Raw genomic sequence first — 23646 nt, forward strand, 5'->3', positions numbered from 1 at the left:
GAGGTTCTTTATCATCTAAGGCTGTCTAGTACCCTTCAATCAACAGTAATTAAAGTAATGTATGTTAAATAAATATTTATATATGGAAATTCATACTTCCAATGGCCAAAAATCTTGATATGATAGAGTTTAGGTTTACATCCTGCAGCAGTCTGGCTCCTAGATGCTTTTGAAATGAAAATGATACAAACAAAATATACAAAATAAGCACTGATATTGTTAAAAGTATCTTTGCTGATTTCAAACAGGGTACAGGCTCTCTGCTTAGCAGTACATTTTTTTGTGATACTCACTTAAGATTCATTATCTTAATATTTACTCAATATATTTATTTGATATTTCAAAAAAAAAGTAAAAAGTCCATAAAGTAGTTAAAAGACTACTTTTAGATAACTTATTTTTTAACTTGAACCCTCAATTTTTTAAATTCTGTCCTCTTCCTGTGCATTATAAGTGATTTAAAATTGTATTTTGTATTTATACAGTTACCTATACTTTTTTTTTAATTGGAGCAATATTTATATTTATAGCTAATTGGAGTAATATTTATATTTATAGGTAGGAAATAGTAATATCTACCTGCTTTCTGACAGTACCATCCCCTGTGTGAAACCAGATACATTCGGTTGTAAATGATATGGTTATCGGTTTAATGGTATTTCTCCTGTTACCTCCCTAGCTAGTAGCACAAACTCAGAATAAAAGAACTCTTACTAAAATAAAATTAATTAGGAACTATTTTACAATGCTATTAAAATATTACACCTAAAATACAATAGGATCTGTTTAGGTCTGATCTATAAGCCCAAACTGAGACTGTGTAGTACACGATGCTTTTGAAGACTACCTGGTACAATGTATTGAGGTGCTGTAATACAGACATCACCTAGTGGGGAAGACAGGCCTCATCCATGATGAGCTACTCTTTTTGATTTTTACATTTTCACAGAAGCATTACTGCTACTGCTAAAAGTTACCTATTGTTGATCATTAAATAAATGTAATCAAGGATTCTAACTATTAAGTGAAGTCCTTTGAATTTAACATGGGGATTCTGATTGAAGACTAACTCTATCATATATTTCTGAAACATATACTTCATCTTAGGGATGATATATTTAAATTTTGCTATTTCTTTATTCATGTAGGTGTCCAGGACCGAGGAAATGTCTGTGCTAAATGTCTCAAAGATTTAAATATGTAAATGATACAATAATAGCTTTAGTGCTTCATTTAGTGGAGTGACTGACCAACATACCATTCCAAGTAAGACTAATGACTTGGATGTGGTGTTTTTTTCTCTTCTCATTAACTGTACACCAGCAAAACCTTATGTAGGAATATACCATTATAAAGGAACAATAAAAGAATAAAATTAATAAACATTATCTCCTACTGAATATAAGCAGAATATAAAAGGCATTGTTTTACTACAAAAAAAAAAAAAAAAAAACATTAATATGTTGCTTTTAACTATCTGTTGCAATGTTTTATAAGGCTAATGGTACTTGAGGTATAAGAGGCTATACTCATTGTCATTTTCTCTGAGATTAAAGTCATTCAGTATATGGTCATTCACGTTCTACATAACCAAATTGGTACTTGCAGGGTTGGATTATATTTCGATTATGGTGTGCTGATATGCAATTTATGGCACAGTGAAGAAGGAGAAGAAAATCTCATCTATTATTTTTAGCAAAGGTTTCTTTTCAATTTATGCCGTTTTCAATCAGTAGAGGTCAGAGATAATCATTTTAATTAAAACTATATGAAACAGTTTTAAGAGTAAAGTTACTCAAAGAATAAAGCCAAAACATGATCAAACCAAAAAATATATTTCTGGTAAACAATACAACAAAAATAAAATAATCATTTAGAATATTCTCTACTTTATTATTTTTTTTTAATATCTCATATGTCTCTGTATGCTTTATTGCAATGGAAATAATATGTCGGCTTTCTTTGTCTTGCACTTCCTCCTTGACATAAAAATAGTTTATTTTTTAATAAAACATTAATCATTACAGAAAAATCGAGAAATTTTTCAAATGTCATACACATATCGCAATGATGCTTTTACAATGTCATATAATACTATGTCTCACAATGAATAATATAATACTGCTCTTTAATTTTTATCTAAAAACCAAGCTCAGACATAGGATTTTGATTTAGTATTATTAAAATGATATCACAAATGTCTTTATTAGATTGTAGACATAACTGTTGTTTGAAAATAAAAACCCATAACGTTTTACTGTATTTTTTATTTTGAAACTCTGTCTGTAGTAAAAAACTATGGCTTATCATTAATATATAATGAATCTTCAGTGTAATATTATTATTCTAAACTATATGTTCTTAATTGTTAACTGTGAAAATTTATAAATTCTCACATTATTCCTAACTTTAAGGAAATTATAAACATTCTAGGATTTATTTATTGTGCTGCAACCACTCTCATGCACAAACAACAAGCAGATAAATATATTTTAACAGCAATAATAAATAAAAAAAAAAACATTAAATTAGTATACAAAGTTATAACATAAATATTTATTTTTTTCTACAGTCGTAAATTCTAATTTTACAACATAAATTATGTGAGCTAAAAAGTACATAGCAACTTAATTCTTAACTTACTATTTTAAAGAGAAGATAAAGTTATCATTCAATAAAAGTGAATTACACTTGAAATTTAGAGAAATTTTATTTACTTTAATCACATATTATTTAATACTCATATTACATATTATAATTTAATTTTTTTACTAATCTAAAATTTGAAAAAGTACACCAAGAAAAATCCTCTGACCTTTAACCGATTGTTATAATGGGTAAATTATTTGTCATCTAACAAAAGGAATTCTATCAAGTGATGTGACCTAAGCAGTGAAAGGAAATATCTCATAATTACCTGGTAACTCAATTTAGTCTACATTTTTGTCAATTTTTCGGCTTTAAGAAGAGTGATTTAAGATTGCATGGCAATACTTCAAGTCAATCTGAGACATTAATTTAAGCAAAACAATTCCTATAAACAAATGTCAAGTGAAATACTTTGATCTGATTAATTCTGAGAACAATGCTGTAGATTGTAGAACACTGATAAGTATTTGTACATGTGAGATTAATGTAATAAAATTTAAATAAAATATCATATTTCATTACAGTAAAATTTTCTAATTAGTAACTATAAATTCTTTACCTTTTTTAAAAATAAGCATTCTACATGAAGCACCAGAAGAACATTAACATGAATGTTCTACATGTATACATGGACTGATGGTTTTTAAATATGCTGTTTTTTATGTGTAATCATGTCAAGAAGTACAGAAGGTTACAATTATCTTCCTGTGCAAAAAGTTGACAGTTTGCAGCCATACCAGGCTGGTTATATTTTAATGCTATTGACTCCTTACCTAATACTATATTCTAACCTATTTGCAATTAACTACTGAGCAATTATTCCTATGCAGTTGTTTCAAGTTTGACACTTTAATGATGTAAGTTCTTTTTGAAGAAAGTAGAATGTTATTACCGTTATAATTATTTTTTTTAAATTTACCTATTTATTTTTTTTAAATTTAACATTTTTTATTATGTTTAAATATTTATTTGACCACTGTTGTATTTTATTGGAGAAAAATTTGTAAGTTGTAATTTCCATGCAATGTTTTATTCTAATATAGTAGTATAAATTCTGCTAAAATATGTATTTATATATTGTATGCTGAAGACCCAACAATTCTTTAGAAAATTTATCTATAAAGTAATGAAAATTATTATAGTTACAACCTCCATAACAATGAGAGATTTAGATAACTGTATCAGTGAGAGGAATTCTTTTGATGTATAATGAACATTAACTTAGATACTTAGAACACAATATTTATTCTGAATTCTCTTTCATTTTACTTTTCAAGCAGGTTACTTCACATAAAATAGTTCATTTTAAAATGAAGGAAAAAAAGAAATAATGCAGTGATATGAAGGTCACATACTGTTCAGCCCACATTCATGAAAATCAAACGGTAAAAAGAACATACAGAATATAACATACAGAACATACAGTACTTTACCTGTAAGGAATATTCCATGGAATGGCCTCACTATTAATTGACTCTGTGACCATGATGCAGTTACAATTTTGATCTCGTTTAACTCTCTCTATATTCTTGGTGTGTCCATTAGTTCTCATTGTTTCTTTCTTTTTGTATCTACATCCGTGCTGTTTTAAACGAACATCGTTAATCTTTCCTATACTAACTAAAATCCCTGGATTATGTTTTTCATACCTGATAATAAAAAATAAATTTCTATTAATCGCTCTAAATTTGTTCTTATTTTTTTTACGTTACAGAAAAGAAAATGAAATTTACCCCAAAAATATCTGCAAAACTTTAAATGTGTTGAAGTGCAACTTATTATGAATTTATTGCTTCTTATTACGAATAATTAAATAAAAAGAAAAACACACTATATGAAGTATACTTATGTTTTAATAATAGTACTGAGAGACATCAATACAATATACTGTAATAGTATGTGGCACAATTAAATGGTTATAATAAAACATGCACTTTGTGTGTCATTGTAAGATCGATAAACAAAATATGTAAAGAATTAAAACGTTCTTGATATATTTTTTCTATACAGAAACACTTAATACATCTTTAAAACCTATTGCAACTCATTAAAATAACTGTTCCGAAGTCTAAAAACTATCAAAATAAGTTTCTTTAAAGGTCAAATCAGTAACAATTTTTATTTATCTGATTTTTTTATAAAGTTCCTAATAAGGAATGCAGAGATATTTTTTCTGTGATGTCGCCATATTTATCTATTTATTTTCTTTTAGTATCATCCCTTGGCAACTCAATAACAGATAGTACAGGATGAGTCAAAATCTGCTCTTAAACTTAAAATTACCTGTCTGACTACTGATAATCAGGGAGGAATCAAAAACGTTCTTCAATAAAACAAAAACATTTTTCAATTAAGGTATTTTAATTTTTCTATAATGTTTCTATTATTATATTCAAATAATGTCATTCTATGGATCTCCACAAAACTACTGATTCTGTTTCTCATGGCATTATTAATGAAGTATCAAACTTTCTTCTAAAATCTGTACGCCTACAATCAGTTATCACTTCATAAATAAATAATGAAGGAACTATCATTAATTTTACACCTTTAAAAGATTGCCTATTACATTTCTTATTTTCTTATTCCCACAGTATGCCTGATAGCTTTATTTTGTGGCCTAAAACTCTTTCTATCCCTGTTTAGACTCATATTATTTCTACATAAATGATAATCCCCAAAACTATAGTACATGGGGGATGTAGATCCATGATAAACTGCTCTCATCAATTTATCATCACTGACCCTAGATGTTAACCTTAGGGCAACTAAATTTAACTTTATTTTTTGTAAATTTAATTTACAAGCTAATTCCAAAAGAGGTTATGATCTATCATTTCACATATGAATTTCACTAGCAGTTACTATTCTACAGTATTGTAAACCTACCTTGATTATTTTGTTGTTTCCTGTATTAATATTATAACTTTAATCTATATGTTTAAATTGCATTATTAAATTACAGTAAATGAGGTATTGAATACTAGCACGTAATCTTTCAAAGAATCTATCTCTGATGTATTTATATTAACACTATATCATATCAGTTTCCTTTTGACTTTAATTACTGATAGTAACTATTAATAAACAATAAACATAAAGCTTGCCATTGTATTGAATTCATAATACTTTGGCTAATACTTTAGTGAATTGAGGCCAATATTTTTAACTACTTCTGCTCTCTTACTTTGTCTATACATTACTTTCTACTTATATAAAATACATGAACTAAACTGGTCATCGGCTACTCCTGCTAGACTTATTTTATCAAGTTTTTATAGAAGTTCAAAATTCATACAATCAAACATTTTACTTAGATTTAAGCAGGCTTATAGTTTTTACTCTCAATCCATTGTATCAATCTAATCTATTTCACTTATACTTGAGAATTTTTTAAAATGGCTATGACAGTCAGAAACATGTTGGTCAGTAACTAGTAAATGCTAATCACTGGCCAATTAATACCAATTACTTTTTAAAATTGCCAAGGCAGTGTCTGTGCTGCCTATAATATGAGTATGCGTATACTAAATCCGCATAAACATTTTGTATTGTTACTGATATCGTTATTTTATGGTGGCCTCTCGCTTTCAGAAGTAAATTTTGTACATAACATTTTTAATCAATAATTGTAAACAATACACTACAGGATGATTACCAGAGATATATACACATATTTATGTATACGTATATTATTTTATTACAGATACAAATATCACCAGATTTTTTAAGACATATTGTCTTATGTGTTGATAAATATTTTTCATCAATTTCTTCCATACATAGATATTATGTATGATGATGTTACTTTATTCTAAAATCGTTGTTAATACCACTTTAAGTCCTAGTGATTTGTCATCAGTCAATATAAAATAATCAGATATGACTACACTATTGTACAAAACCTATACAATATAATTACAGTCTATCACTAACATACAATAATGGTACAGTCATAACCAAATATTAATTAATGATGAAACAGTAGTCAGAAAGTGTGCTATTGATAAAAATTTTAGAAAAAGGATAAAATGATGTGTTTTATAATTATTATTTAACTTTATTAATTACAATAAATTGGACATGATATGCTTTCTCATAAAACTAAACAAGCCTGTTATGATAATTTGCATTGTATCGATAACTGACTGAGGTTTAATAACTGCAATTTTATTACTGTAAGTATAGATAATAATCTTACTAACTACTTCTTTTTTTCCTTTCCTGAACTTCTATTTTTCTACTGTTCTATATTATTATATTATTCAGATGAGATTCTATCCTATTTGACAGTATCCCTTCAAACACTCTTGAGAAAGTTGGGGGAAAACTCTTGTAGGTCTGTTTTCTGGTCTCATTTTTATAACCTTTATTTACATAAAGGTTTAATCTTCTAAGGTTTTTATCTGTTGTAATTGTTTAGGGTCTTCACCTGCTTCATTAAACCTACTAATAGGTCTACTATTTGTTTTCTGTGATAAGTTTGGACTACAAATGATATTTTATCGACACTACAAAATTTGTTATTTTTTAGACCTAATTATTGAATTTAAATCTTCTTTGGTGACTGTTTCTAAGACAATTTTAGACTGATATTTGGGAAACTATTCTAAAAAAGAATTTTAATCTTTATTGCATAACATAATTATGCAACTGCATACTGTAATCACTGCTGTCTGAAAGTGTTTATGAAACAAGTCATTATTTCCATACTATCTGATGATATGTTTTCATTACAAACTCACAACTTCATCTATTTATTTATCTGTTTTTATAATCTTTTTATTAAGCTACAAAGGCTATTCAATGATACATGAATTTGGTATCACTAGTTCTTGAATTAATAATATGTTTTTCTCATTTATTACTTTCCGCTCTGCTAATTTAAGATTTTATGATACTAAATCATTAAATTTTTTGCCTTTTAGTTTTTTATATTTCTTTTTCATGAATTTCCTCTTTTATTATATCTTTGTTTTTCCTAAATGGTTCTTGTTTATAGATACTTTTCTATAGATACTTTCCCTGATCCATTCTTCCAAATTGCATAAATCTTTAGATATCACTCACTTCTTGATGGGACTTTATTTTTTGTTACTTTTTTATGAGGAAAAGCTACTCTAAAGTGATATATAAAAAGTTAACAAACCTATTTTATTTCAAATTGGGTTCATTTTTTTAGATCTATTCACCTTATTTAACTTCACTTTTAATTCTGCTCGATCGCTTGGATGCAGCTTAAAATTCTGTTATATTATTTTTGATCGCACCTTCACTACCATTTATTAAAAACTTAATAAATCAATATCCATGATCTGATAACTCATAATTTTCTGTATAAATCTCATCCTTGATTAAATTCATTAAGATATTATCTACTGTAGAAGTAGATATGACTCTACTCTAATGTAATTCCAACATAATCATGAACCTAATTTGAAGGTTGTAAATACTTGTGACATTATTAAATGCCATATACGTAAATATTCTTACTGATATCTAAACTAAAATTCCCTAAAACTAGTATTGTGATTAAATTTTTTGGTGGTCCTACCAAAACATTGTGAAAACGTTTAGTAAACCTATTCCTGTTTCCATTTGATGAATGATGTAGTGCTATAATATTACTATACTATTTTTTCTTTTTACCCAAATTAAATTCCAATAAGTTCAATCAATTTCAGATGCAAATTTGCTAAAATTAACAGATTTTGTTCTGTAATATCATTTAAAATATATGGCTTCACCTCCACTTTTATGAGAATGTCTATGACAATAATCAGCTAATAAATAATAAGCAATATTTAATTTATCCGTTTCTTCCTTTACAACCAATGTTTAAAAAAAGACCACATGTTGGGTAATTTACCTTTAAAACACATCAAACTACACAATCACTGGATATTACATTCACTGGATAACATAATATAGACAGGATATTTTGATGCAATGCTGAACATTTTTAATAAAATCTTTTTTGTTATGGCCTGAGTGAATTTTGAAAATTTCTTTATATAATTTCTTCTTTTCTTTTTTGAATTTTTAAAGTAAAATTTAGCCTTATAATTGCATTTACATAAGTGAAATACCATAATGTTTTACATTTGTCACCAAGGGGGAAAATATTTGACCAGCAATAACTTGAAAACAGTGTTTTTCTGGATCGCATTTAAATAAATTTATGGAAGTTTAACTGGATAATATGCTTGTACGTTTGTGAGGAACCACCTTGAATACTTGCTATATAAATGTACAACTAGAAAAAAAAACTTCCAACATCACTCTTCACTGACAGTCTTAATCAGTATCATTTCTTAATTTACATAAAATCCTGCTTAATCATCAAGGATATGAAAACAGTATTACAAAATGGCCACATGTAAAATAACTTTCTACTACAGACATATTTTTGTGTAATAAATATTAATCTATCTGACCCAATAAGTTTAGCTTTAACATTCAAATTTTCTGAGAGAAGAATTGTACTGATTTGATTTTTGGGATAGAATTTTTTAAGGTCATTAAATTAAAAGCATGAAAAAACAGAGGGACTAGTTGAATTACATTTATTTATGCGGAGAAAGAGCAATAAGAATAAATAAAATTGTAATTGAAAAAATGTATAATTGAATGCACTTATCTGCTATTTATATACTTTAATACTTTTATGCTATTATTTAGTCTATTTTCCTTTCAATAATTCAAGGAAGTGAGAGGAGATTTAAATAAATTTTATGACCATAATCTATCCTGGTGAGAAATTTATACATGTTTTGTAGATATCATCCTCCAACAGCCTTTTTAACGTTTTTTTAACATTCAAAATCCTGACACGAGTTTCTTATATAACATCCGGTTTGATGTGGCTAATACTAATACTCTAATTGAAATAACAAATTTCTAAGATTACAGTTTACAGAGTTAAACATTTTTTAACTTTGTCCTAAATATAAACTCATAAACTCAAACAAAATATTTAAAAAAAACAAAAGTAATTAAAATCTAGTAAAAGTTTGAATCTGTCATATAATATTTGATGTTTTCCCTAAAAGTGGAATCTATTTATAAAACTATTTCAACTTCTATCCATAAGGAAACTAATTCCTTTTGAGTTATCCTTTGCTGTATAAGCAACAGGCATTTTAGAAAAAATTCACAGTAAATTGTAATTTTGTCAAAGTTCTATACCTTTTCTAGGAAGCATAATCCAATATGACTTTTCCCTCTTCAACATTTGTCATCAGATAGCCTAAATTATGATGGGAGCATATCGTTGTAAAACTTTTCTGAAATTTGAAGAATATGACATAAATCATTTTATAGATTTTCCAGAGTACAGCACAATGCCGAGTTTTAATTCTATCTTTTTTAAGTTTGAAGTTAATATTGACAAAATATTTTTTTCGAAAGCTTTAATGTAATTTAAAGAAATGTACTGAACAATGATGTTCTATTTACCTCAGATACAGAATCCAATTTTACATTATTTGTTAACATCTATCCTTTTTTAAATTCTTTCCTAAAATTGAAGTAGAATGGTGGTGGTATTTTTACGAAAAGAAAACAGTACTGGAATTAAAAATTGTATTCCATGTATCTTAACAGGGAGAATCTTAACTTCTTATTAATTTAAAACCTTTTTTCTGAAATAAGATCCAAACATTGACGAATATTTTGATAAATTTTAATAGATCCTGAAAGTTTGTATAACACTTTACACATCCCATCGGATGCAGAAAGAAATTTTACAATTATCTCTTAAACTTTTGTCTTAAAAAAGCTAATAGTGAGGGGGGAGTACTTTGGAAAAAAATATACGAGTTCCAAAGAAGTGATTATATAATTAATTCCATACATTATTCCCAGAGCAAAACCTAATTCTGTAGTTATTTTAATTGTTGATCTTTAAATAGACCTAAAGAAAGTATTATTAAAATCACATGTTAACACAAATTTAAGTATTTCTTTTTACAAATGTGTATTGTGTAAGTAATTAATTATGTTACTGAGGTATATCGTTCACAGTCTATTACTTTTTACAAATGTGTATTGTGTAAGTAATTGATTATGTTACTGAGGTGTATCGTTCACAGTCTATTACTTATAATTAAACAAATAGTCATATCTATACTTTGATCTTTTGTCAAATATTCTTAATTTTCCTGTCAAAAAGCTTATGGCACTGAAAGAATCCTACTATATTTACACATTCACCATTCCATACTTTTATTTTGTTACATCACAGAAGCAAACAGCATTCTTGTTGTATCTCGCTTGTATTTAAGTTAACAATGAAATTCAATTATCCACTTATTTATAATTTTTTTTTTTTAAATAAAAGAAACTAAAATTGGTCCTCCTTTCTACTGGAAAATAGCCTTTGTTTTCTAGCCAGAACTTTATTTATTTATAAATTTAAACTTATCATATTCTATTATAAAAAAAACCCACAAAATATCTGACTATTTTTATATGTAGAATATACATTCACAATTATATACATATACACATATGCACAATAAAATTAAAATAAAGTCAAAGTCAGTATTACAGAGTTATTTTCTTCAAAAAAATATAATTTACTTCTTGCTTTGAATCATTAATTTCATTGATATTCTTTATTCTGTTATGACATCTTCTACAAAGCAGAGAATTAAACTCTTTTTTACTTTACAGACTTAAGAGATACATTACTTTTTTTTCTTGAATTGTAATTACAGTGATCTAACTCTTAGTCCAAGTAATCAGGTGACACTTTCTAAAATGTTATAAAGAAAAATATTTAAATCAAAATTAATAAGCTGTTCCAAATTTAATGAATTTAATCCATCAACATGAAACATATATGATTTCTAAATTCAGAATTTAAAATCATTCTCATTTACTGATTTCACAGTAGTTGCAAATTCTTGATTGTGATTTATTGCACTGAAATAACAAGATACAATAGTAATTAAATGAGGAAGTATAGTAATGTTGTAGACTGCGATCTTTGTTTTAATTTTTGACATTCTACACTATAGAGGAACCTTTCTAATCATTTTTTTTATAAACATACAAAAGTAACGTTTTAGATAATTTAGTCATTATCATTTTATATAATTTGCCATCATTGTTTTGCACACCTAGATATTTATACACTTGGACCTCCTCCAGTATATATTGTTTAATGATATCCTTAAGTCTAATAGATTAACATGTTCACTTTTATTGTTACCTATAATTGTTCATTTACATTAAAAATGATTGGCTTTCAATTAATTTTATACACGATATTCAAGTTTTTCCAAGTATAATTTACTACAAAAAAGATGTACAATTTATTTTTCAAAAAACATGTAAAACAAATTTTGAATAATAAGATATCAAAGTATCATCAACAAATGTATAGAACTACGCTGTATAATACTGAGCATATCACTTATAAATTATAAAAGCAAAAATCCTGACTGGCTGACATGCTGAATGCTGAACTCAGTAAATATCTTTTTAGAGCCCAACCTTTTTAAAAACTGTTTCCTGCTATTAAAATAATCTAAAATTCAACTGATGATATAATCATACCTAAAAATAAACTATAATCGTACCTCTGATAAAAATTTAAGTGATAACAAATTCTTATTAATGTTTCTGAATGATCTTATTAAATAAATGAACACAGCTAAACCTATGGTTTCTGTTATCGATAGCGATCCTCCAATCATTAAGGATATAATGAAGAGCAATTTTGCAACAACTTTACTTTACTTTCTAAATCCTAGCTGATTATGTCATATCTACGTTATATTTGTTATGTCATTCTTTACTACAGAATCCTTAAGTGGATTACAAATTTGGTACTCTAACACTTTCAGAATGAAAGTATTAAGAAACCCTGATCAGGAAGCAAATAATAATGCTTTTAATTCGGTTTTCCTATCCAGAACTTCCTCACAATGTGATGAATAATGATATCAATAACAGTTTTATTATTAATGTTACACAACTTTTACATTTTCACTTAAAATTTGTTATCCTAAGTTGATTAATAATTTAAGTTGTATCAAAAATGTGATAGGTATCAGTTTTACAAAACAGGTAGTGAAATGTTAATGTTCACTTTTTTAATGCACAATAAATGTTAAATGGCTTGAAACTACAGTTCACATTTATAAACTATCTGAGAATTAGTGATTGGTTCTGTGCAATAAATATGATTATTACTTTTTACTTTACTTATTTTCTAACAAAAATTTAATTATAATTAAACTCAAAATTACTGTATTATTCAAAAACATAAAGAGAATATAATAAATGAACAGAACATATAATATTTGCTGTTTTATACTTATCTCTGTCTGGTTGAACTCTGTGTAGTACACTCACTTAATATTCTATTATGAAAGTATAATTATTAAATTCAAAACTACTCAGATTTAAAAGATAATAAAAAAAAGAATTTTTAAAAAATTCTAATATATACACATTATGTTACACTAAACAAAATTTGATTAAAAACAAACCCTATGCTGTATTTTTATCAGTTCAAATTAACAGCAACTTTCTCCTAACAGGGTAATTCTAGAATTTCAAGTTAACAAAAGCGTAGTTTTATAAATTTAAAAAAAATACAGAGAATACACCACTTTGTACAGTGCTTGTAATGTTGATGTATTATAAAAAATAAATTAAATAACTGTTTAACTTTAAACATCCGTGTCAGTACAAAACAAAATCTTTAACCAGGAAGATTGTTTAAAGTCTACAATAAATATGTTGAGTAAAATTTAAGCTTTCTATTTCAAATAAAAACTCATAAACTTCATAAACTCGAAGATACTTACAAAAAATGTAGCAATGGTTTATCTTCAGTTAAAGTAGATTAAAGTAACACGATATGATGATTTAAACAGTGCTTCTATTTAACTTCAATCACTAGCAGGAAATTACGGGTCGACAAATACTTTATTCTTCTACCTACTAGGATTTACTTTATTTTATCATGCTTATCTTGTGAATTTCAACTTCTTGTTTCTAAATATCAACTTTGATTATAAAAACACATAAGTAAAACAGTGCAATCATTAACTATCATTCAACTACACAAAGCTAAAAGTAAAAATAGGACTATATTTCTTATATGAATGTAAACAAATTTAAAAACATTATACATTCATGCGCAAACTTATAATGATGAAAAGTGCGTATATTTACCTTTGTTACTGATCGGTTTCATTTTTACCTGTTATCCACAATATTATGTTCTGATTCGAGCGTTAAATCTTCATACATATCATTGAATTTCTTGTTCAAGTTTAAAGAATTCTGGTCTTCTTCACACACTGCCATTGATAGTTTGTCTGGGTTGTTGAATATGTTCAAAATCTAAAACAGTATTTATTACAATTACAATCAGAGATAATGAAAGAGGATACAGAGTTTGAGTTATAACTTTGCAATCGATAGAAAAACATAACATATTCCAAATTAAAGCCTATTCTGTTTGACATATTTTAGTAAGAACTTTCTAAACAGCAAGAAACCATTTTCATTAACAGAAAACAGCAGGAAATCATCATATTTTTGTCCTTTTTTTTTAGTATACAAAACTATAACAAATCAATTTTATAAAATATGTAATAAACATATGTTAATATATATATGCTTATACTTACTTTCATACAATTTCAGAAATTTTTATGGCAGGAATGAGAGTTTAAAAAAAATCTGATATCCCGTTATTAGTAATAATATCAAAATAATTTTTTGATAGTAGTAAACAGTTTTATAACCTTAATTTAAAAAAAGTGTTCATCCATAAAATTAAAATAATAATTTTTGTCAAGAGACTAAAAAAGATATTTTTAAAACTTTTGTTTAGACTCTGAAGATCGATCTCATAAGGGAGTGAGTCAAGTGCAATTGACCATATAAATTACTTTATTTCATGCGATCACATAAAATAAAATAAATTTTTATTCTGATTGGTACATAAAAATACATTATATGGATCACATCAAAACAACAAACAACAGTCTGCAAACATCTACTAACCTACTAACACCACAATCAAGTACCATTTTCAAAAATTAATGCTTTGCTTTTACGAAACCGTGATACTTTAATATTTTAATCAGTAGTCTAAGGAAATTAAGATCGTATTTACCAATGGCAATAATGCAAGATTTGTAATATGGAGAAATTAGACAATTAATTTAGTTACATTTTTTACTGTAGCTTGCTTTTACATTTGCTATACAGAATGTTCTATAAGTTATTAAATTTTTACTCCAAGAGTCTTCAGTAACTAAGTAAAATATTAATTTTTTGCAAGAGATGTTGACACTGCTATTACAGTGATATATCTACTTTATTATCCTTTATATGAAGTAAATGTTTGCATATAGTCAATAGTATTTGATAAACTGGGATTTACTTTTTAGCCGTTTTAAAATATAAACATCATAACAAATCTACCTGCAAACAGCAATCAAATTTTCAAATAAACTTCAACTGAATTTTAAGGTTTTTTAATAGAATAATATAAGGTAAATCAAAGCAGGCAGCCATTAAAATTAGATTTTTTAATCAACAGACTATTTATGTTATAAAAATACATATATAAAATTGTTGAAAAATATAGTTACACTAAAAATAAATTATAAAAAGGAAGTAAAAATATTTTATTATAAAATAAAATTTTATTTTTTAAAATAAAATAATAAAAAGTGAATAGTGAGAAAATAAAAAGTGGTTATTAATGTTTTTGTCACCACAAAGTCATTTTATTTTTTGTTGGCTGGGCTATGTTGGCACAACATAAAAATTTTTAAATGAATTTCTGATCTCATTGGTACCACTATTCTCAATAACCCGTACCATGATACACATTTATAAAAAATAAATAATATATTATTTCTCTGGTAAGTTTCATTCTGTTTTGTTTTTACTTTTACTTTTCTGTTTTTTAAACATTTCTTCATGTTCAGTTGACATTACACAGAATTAGATTTTATTAATATTTTGTCAAAATTTGTTTATCAGCAATTTTACCAAGTTATTAAACACAAAACATAAAAAATATATGTTTCATGACACCAATTTTTTTGTGTTTTACAATAACTTTCTTAAAAAAATTATTAATAATCAGTTCTGGGACCGGTTTTATTACATTTTCATGTTAAAAACCATTTGAATCATCAAATTTACCCCTTAGTTTAAGTTCCAAGAATTTCATTATGATTTGCAGCAAAAATCAGGGCAAAATGTTTTACAAAGTATAACTCAGAAATAAAGCATTTCTGGTCCCGTACTTATTTGAACTTTTTTCTTTACACTTGTAACACGTCTTGAGATTCCTATATAAAACACATTGAGGATCACTTGTAGAAGGATTGCTAAGGTTAAGAGAGTAGCACAGAAAGAAATGGAGATGTAAATAAAACTCAAACTTACTTACTAAATACTCATTTCAAATGAAAGAAAGTGCCTTAAAAAATTATAAAAAAATAATTTTCTGTGTTCAATTTTAACATAAAAAATTGAATAATTGATAAATTACTTTTTATTATCGGTTAATAAAGAATATTTTGCAAATACTATCTGTACTGTCTGTAGGAATACTATCTATAGAAGTAGATTATCTGAAACTAATTTGCTATTTTATGTTCTGTTTCATTTAAGCAGACATAATATGGTAACCCACCGGGTTGGTCTAGCGGTGAATGCATCTTCGCAAATAAGCTGATTTTGAAGTCAAGAGATCCAATATTCAAATCCTAGTAAAGGTAGTTACTTTTATATAGATTTGAATACTAGATCATGGATACCGGTGTTCTTTGGTGGTTGGGTTTGAATTAACCCCACATCTCAGAAACGGTTGACCTGAGACTGTGCAAGACTACACTTCACTTATACATATCATCCTCACTCATCCTCTGAAGTAATCACCTGATGGTGATTCCTGGAGGCTAAACAGGGGAAGAAAAAGACATAGTATGGTAAAATACATTTTAAAGGTGAACTGTTTACCCTTATGATCTTCAATGTCAATTCTTTTGCGTTAATTTTTAAGCAACACAAATGGATCATCTAGAACGTCTAATAACATGTATCTTATAACCATTACCAAACTGTGTCATTCATATTACATTTTTGGAAAATAATGCACGAAGAGCAAAAAACCCAAACTAATGATTAATTCAAGGCCACGTCATTAATTCATCTCTTAAAATAAAAAATTAGCTAAACAAGAATATACAACTGAATTTTTGTTATCAGCCACCACCCTGAAATGGTAGAAATTCTGTGGTTAGGTAGCTGATGAAGCATTTGCTTTCTTGGTGAAACTTAATGTAGTAGTGATTCACTATCATCTTGTCTGAACATTCTGTTTTCAATCTGATGATTATATAAAAGGTCAAGTCAGCGGCTGAGGTGTCTATGATGTAAAACCGCACAAGCTAAATTCTTTTACAATTTCTATAATCTAAATTTACTTTCTAATTTGACCTTCATATATCATAATGTCATATACTTTAGGTAAGAATATGTTGCACATATTGATGAATATTAATGAGACAATCATTTAGCATAACAGCTGACCATCATGACATTATCCAAATAAAACCAGGAGCAAAGTGCTAGCACAGAAAACTAAACTTTAATTACTATGAGCCTTTATTATAAAAATGGTAATTTCTATAATTTTAATGTAATCAAAATATTTTTTCCCCACCTCATCAAGTCCTTTACTGTGTGCTAAATCTACTGCTGTCTGACTACGGCGATCTTTTATGTCAGCTGAAGCTCCAGCTCTGATCAAAATTTCAACAACTTTGGCTTTCCCTTGGTTAACTGCCCAAAAGAGAGCCTGTAAAAAATCAAAAAGTGTTGCTTTTAAATTATTTATTTTTCAATTAAAATTTTATTAAAAAGTTTTTATTTTTTATTCAAAAACTAGGTAAACAATATTTAATAAATCACTATATTTTATATAATTTCGGGCTTCATTAACAGTGTTGAATGAAACAAACATCTAATCAATTAAATAAACAAATTATAAAAAAAGTGGATATCTATTTAATTTAGATATGATTTTAGAGATGACTGGTATTAATTATAAGTTTGTTACATTTTTATCAAATTATTTATTTAAATGTTCATATTTTGCATTTGGGGACTCAAAATCATTTAGGAAGCTTGACTTTCTGCAATGAAAGTAATGTCTTAGGATCAGCATTGTGAAAACTGAAGAGGGTAATATAAAAATAAAATTTAAACTACTGAAGTCACATTTTATAAGATGATTTCCAATAGTACACCAGTGTTAAATAACTCTGGGTATGGTTTGTGTTAAATAAATCTGGGTATGGTTTCCCTCATAGTGTTGGGATTTATTAATGGCTAATGGCTTTTAATGAAAATAATAACTGATCGTAAATTACTGAAACGATTTAAATGATTAAAAAAAAAACTGAAAATCTGTATAACACTATACAACTTGAAAAGGGAGAACAGCAGAAAGGAAGTAAGATCTTAATGAACTACGGTTAAAGGGAATATACGAATACATTACCTGGACTCTGAACCAGTACTTCATTCTATTTTTAAAACTTAAGAATTTATTTATAAAAATAAAAAAAAAAATTATTAAATATTCACAACACTACACAATTATCTCCTTCAAAGTACACATACCTCCTTCCTGTTGTACACATTTTTCCTGACATCCCTTCCACTTTAAGAAGCAGCACTAGAATGCAGTTTTTAAATAATTATCAGGGCATTCTGCAAATTTTCTTTTAGAGACTTCATTACCTCTCATCTCAGCCTATAAATTTTAATTCTGATTTGAAAATAAAAACCGAAGTCAGCAGGAGCTAGGTCTGGTAATTATGATGGGTGAGGAATGACATTGAGTGAATTTTTTGTACAAAACTAGTGAATTAGAAGTGATCTTTAGGATGTTGGGGGAAGGAACCATGTGTTAACATCAGAGTTCAGGTCTCTTCCTCATATTTTTGCAGAGTCATCTGATGACTTCTACCTTATAGTGGCAATTGGCCGTCTGCTCAGTGCAGGTAAAACTTCTATTGAACAATGTCTTAATATCAAGAAAGACTGTCAGTATCATCTTTGTGTTTGAATGACTTTTATGTCTATTTTAGTCTTAGTGATGATTTTCTGAACCACTGCAATGACTGAGTCTTAGTTTCCACACAATACCCTTACACCTATGTATCACTGCCAGTCATTATCATCGACAAGAATGTTTCAAAATTATTTGCTTGGTTCAAAAGTTACTGGCGGATCACTACATGATTGTCTTTCTGCTTGTGTCAAGAGTTTAGGACTGAATTTTGCAGCAACATGACGCACACCTAATTTTTCAGTTAGGATTTCATGACATAAACCCACCTAAATCCCAGTTACTTTTGCTGTCTTGTGAACTGTTAAACATCAATTTGGTCTCCCAGATCATTCACTCGAGCAATGTGGGACATGTCTGTTGGCCTTCCAGGATGAGCAACATCTTCGGTAGATACTCCACCGCTTTTAAAATGCCTGAACCAGACGTAGTATTTTTGCAGGTCAGAGGATCTTTCCTGTAAGCCTCTTGATTCATTTTGTGGGTTTGGAAAAATTTTTGCCAACCTTAACATAAAATTTCACTGCAACTCTTTGTTCATGTTATCACAAAAATTATAGACAACACTAAACAATACTTACTTCAGTGAACTCTATGTAAAAACTAATTGTCATAGACACATGGATCGTGGGAGGAATGTTTGTGTTCCAAGGATATACACTGATGCTGACTGCATGTCTCAAAATATTTCTATAAGCATCAGGGAAGAAAAGGTTTGGTTATTTTTTAACTGACATTCCACATGAAACATTATAGAAATAGAAGCAGTTTATGAATGTATCTGATAAAATTAATAAATAAGAGGTATTGTTATTCCTTATTTTGGAAAAACAAGAAATTTATTTGCCAAACCATACTTTTTTTTCTGCTACAGTCCTAAAACATTTAAAAAAATTGCGCATCCCTGTCAAACATGAAATTATAATGTTGTATAAGAGTTAATTGGTGTAAAAGAGTATAATTCTTGTCATTATCATCATAACTGTGTAAATTACACAAGAAATCAATATTGATGTTCTACTGAATAAATATAGGCACTGACTGTACAAATAAGGGTCACTCATTATAATTCAATTTCTATGCCTAATAAGGGTCTATTGGCTAAGTGAATTTTATTGAAGGTGTCATTTAATTTCCTTTCTTACAAGTGGTAATATACAATGTTAATTGTGAAATGTTAAATAATTAATCAGCAAGCTTAAACCTAATGAAATTAGAAACATATTATGTAAAATAACTATATAACGCTCTAGTACTGTTTATATAGATTTTGATTGTTAAACAACCACAATCATCATCAGTGTAGTAAAGAAATTAGAAAAAAAAACGAAAAATAAATGAAATAGCAAAAACATAGTGTTGCAGAGAAAATCCGCCTTTATTCACAAAATAAAACAAAATCCATCAACTAAAGTAATAGTAAAACCTCAATGTGAAGAGTCCAAGTTGAAAGCAAAAGATCAGCTTAAAAACTCACGATTGGTCAGTCCATGAGAAAAAAAAAATAGACATGAACTGATGTAGAGCAATACACTATGTAAGAAATAGTCTGAACACCCAATAAAACCTGTAGATTTGGGACAATAAGTCATGGCTTAATGATCTTGATGAATGAGGCATAACAGTCTGAAAATAGTGTGAATTGATTGACTAAAGCCTAGCCAGTAACAATAATCAGTGCATAAATTGTCATATTTTGTTAATACTAGAGCCCTGGATCCTGGTTACTTTGTGATCTGATCACGGTGAGGATTCATCTCTCGCTCTCACAGATATTTCTATACCTGGTCTATGTATTTGTTTTTTTTTTCAATCTAAAAAAATCCTCATGGAGCATTGGACAAGTTATACAATCCCATTCTATGTTAATTTTATTGCATTAAATATCAAAATCACAATATAGCAATCCTTAAATTTTTTCAGATGGTTTTTCCAATCTTACTGATTTATAATACAAATTTAAAAGATAAAGATAAAATTGAATTTTCAACATTATATCAGTCACTTACTTAAAATTCAGGTATAGAATAGAATACCTTTTAACAAAGTATAACTTCAGTTTTCTTTTAAAATCATTTATTTCTCTTTTTATCACCAAAATTTTGACAAACTGCCTACAGCGGCAAAATTTAGGAGCAGCAAAACTGCCTGAACTAGAGCACAAAAAAATAAACACAACCCACAAAAATATATTTAGATTATGTGAATCTAGAAAATAATACTATTTATTAGTAGAATAATATTATTGTTGTACTAGTTTTTTTGTATATTGTTTTAAAAGTATATTTAAATTATCTCTGAAAATTGCAGAAACTAGTTTTAGTTTGTATGTTTGTTGTCATTAGCTTGTTAAAAATGTAAATTTTGTTTTTCAATAAAAAAAAAATCTGTAAATTTGTATTAGTATTATTGCCTTAATTCAATTATATGTCATTTTTCTGGTTAACATGCTTCTTTTATATTCTGTTTTTTTTTCAATTTTAAAGTTTTTTTGAAGCTTGGGTGGTGGATTTATTTGGGTTTACTTATGGCAGCAAAAATGGTAGGGCTGGCCCTATATGTATGTAGGTTTTACTCAAAACTGGAAGACTTATGACACTAAATGCAATAGGTTATGATACTGTGTATTGTATTCATGTGCTCTTTTCTAGACTGAATTATCCCTCCCTCCCCTTTATTTTCACACAACTGACTCCATAATTTATAAAGTCACTTTTCTAAGCAATCCCGACTTTCAGAATATCTCTCTATGTTGATCATTTAGGTTTGTATGACCCAAATGATCTACATTTCAATTGATTGAATTTTATTTGAAATTACATGTTTCCAGAAAGCTGCTACCTGGAAAATACAACATATTCATAATATCGTATTCAATATGAGGCATATGTACACACCCTTCAAGAATACATGCAAACTGCTGTCTTTGCTTACCATACTTGCTAGTTATTACGCTCTTTTTACAACTCAAACTTGTAAGTTTGTGTACATTCTTAAAAATCCACTTATTAATTATGTAAGCATGAAAGTAGCAGGGGAATTGAAATATTCTTACATAAGACTCCTGTAATAATAATTAGCAATTATCAAACTTTGCAAGAAAAAATCAAATATATTATAAAATGACCTTTAAACAATTTTATGGCAAATCTCTCATTAAAAAAAAAAAAATAATAATAAAGTAATAAAGGTAACATGTGGATAAAAAAAACTGATGTAGATTTAAAATCACTTCCTTTTATTTAATTTTTATCAACAATAAATGGATAACTTTCTATCACAAATATATAATCTTATTATAATGCTTAAAAAATAAAAGAATAGTTTTGCTAATTATCATTATCTGATATCTATTTTTTTTTCTACCAGCAAATATATTTAAGTAAAGAACATATAATTTAACATTTTAAAATAGAATAATTAGACATTTTTATAGAAAATAATGCCTTATTACAAATTAACATGAAATTAAAAATTCCAATATGTATTTTCTTATTATTAACACTAATTGTACTATTTTGAACAAAAAACTTCTTATTAATTTTTTGTATTAAATGGAATAAATAATATCTGTTATAAAAAGCAAAGAATTACTTACAATAGGCTTTTTTTAATACATTAACCTAGTATTCTTTTTTTTTGCTTTTATAGCTTCATTAGACCACTGTTTGATTTGCTTCTTAATTTTGGGATTTTTAGTTTGATTCCCAATACTTTTTCATACTATTAGCTCTTACTTTTCTTTCTGCCTCTGAAAAAACCTTCTTGACCAATCCTGATTTGTTTATCTTTGGTTGAAATCTTATATTCTTATTTTTCAATTTCTTTGTTTTCTCTCTTAAATCCTCTAGCGTCAGATCCAATTCTTTCACGTCTTTTTTGACATCCCTAATCCAAACGGGTGGTGTTTTCTGTTTTCATAGTTTTTCTATTATCTGTCTAGTCAATTAATATTCTGGCATTCTCATCAAATCCTTTTCTTTTTCATTGTGTCAATTATTGATTCTATCTCTTTATAAACAATTTCATTCGGTAGGATTCACCAATTTCCCTTTTCTTGATTCTTTTTTTACTTATGTAAGTTCTAATAATTTTTTCTGTTTTAGATATTTAGTCTGTTCTGTTTTTCTGATTTAGTTTGAAAAGGGTTTCGCTTCCATAAGACACTTCCGATTAGACAACCATTTTGCAATGTTTGAGTGGTGGGAATTGATAGCCAATTTTTATTGTATGTTGATTTTGTTATCTGTTGAGCTTTTTATAATTTCTTTGTTCTTTCATCCCAAGCAGCTTTCTCATTTACATTGTAAGTTATAATTTCCCCAAGATGTTAAAATTATTCTACTATCTCTACTTTGTTTCAATTCATCATAACATTACTTATTACTTACTAATGGGTCAGTTGCCATTATTTTTGTTTGTATGAGATTTTTAGACCAATTTTTCTAGCTGTGTTTTCTAAACTAGAGCACCTATTTTTTGTTATTTAAATTAAAACAAAAATATTGCATATTATTTAATATTTTATTCATTTTTATTCTATTTTTAATTTTTCCCATGGATTATCTACTAGTTTGTTAAATTTTCCTTTTTTTATACTATTTACTTCCAGAAATAGTAGAAAAAATTAATTTATAGAAAATTTTTATAGCTTCAGCTAATTTAAAAATGAAAATATGTACATGATATTTCAATTATAGTAAACAATAAGTTGTCACATAACTTAAAATAATTTAAGTAAATTATTAATTTAAGTTAATAATTTTTTTTTGACATTTTGGAAAAATTTGTTTATTACTCATTTTTTAATTTTATTCTTGACCTGAACATTACATAAAAGCTGAGAAAGCTTAAAAAATCTGATGGAA

General features: G+C 27.2%; 2 protein-coding genes across 8 annotated transcripts in view; one reads left to right on the forward strand and one right to left on the reverse strand.

The window, feature by feature from the left end:
- The window catches only part of LOC142323472 (solute carrier family 41 member 1), a 185630-nt gene that overhangs the window by 29716 nt on the left and 132268 nt on the right, over positions 1 to 23646 (forward strand). The gene's annotated exons all lie outside the window — the stretch shown is intronic.
- LOC142323473 (uncharacterized) overlaps positions 1 to 23646 on the reverse strand; it is a 125402-nt gene that overhangs the window by 26662 nt on the left and 75094 nt on the right. For 5 of the 6 annotated variants that reach the window (XM_075363150.1, XM_075363147.1, XM_075363152.1 and 2 more), the window contains exons 5-7: positions 17366 to 17500; positions 13871 to 14013; positions 4083 to 4298 (exon numbers count right to left, since the gene is read on the reverse strand). In XM_075363150.1, coding sequence (XP_075219265.1) covers positions 4083 to 4298; positions 13871 to 14013; positions 17366 to 17500 — 494 coding nt within the window. The remainder of the gene's footprint in view (positions 1 to 4082; positions 4299 to 13870; positions 14014 to 17365; positions 17501 to 23646) is intronic. The other variant, XM_075363148.1, reaches the window with a different exon arrangement.

Source organism: Lycorma delicatula, chromosome 4 (genome assembly GCF_047948215.1).
Source record: "Lycorma delicatula isolate Av1 chromosome 4, ASM4794821v1, whole genome shotgun sequence".
NCBI lineage: Eukaryota > Metazoa > Arthropoda > Insecta > Hemiptera > Fulgoridae > Lycorma > Lycorma delicatula.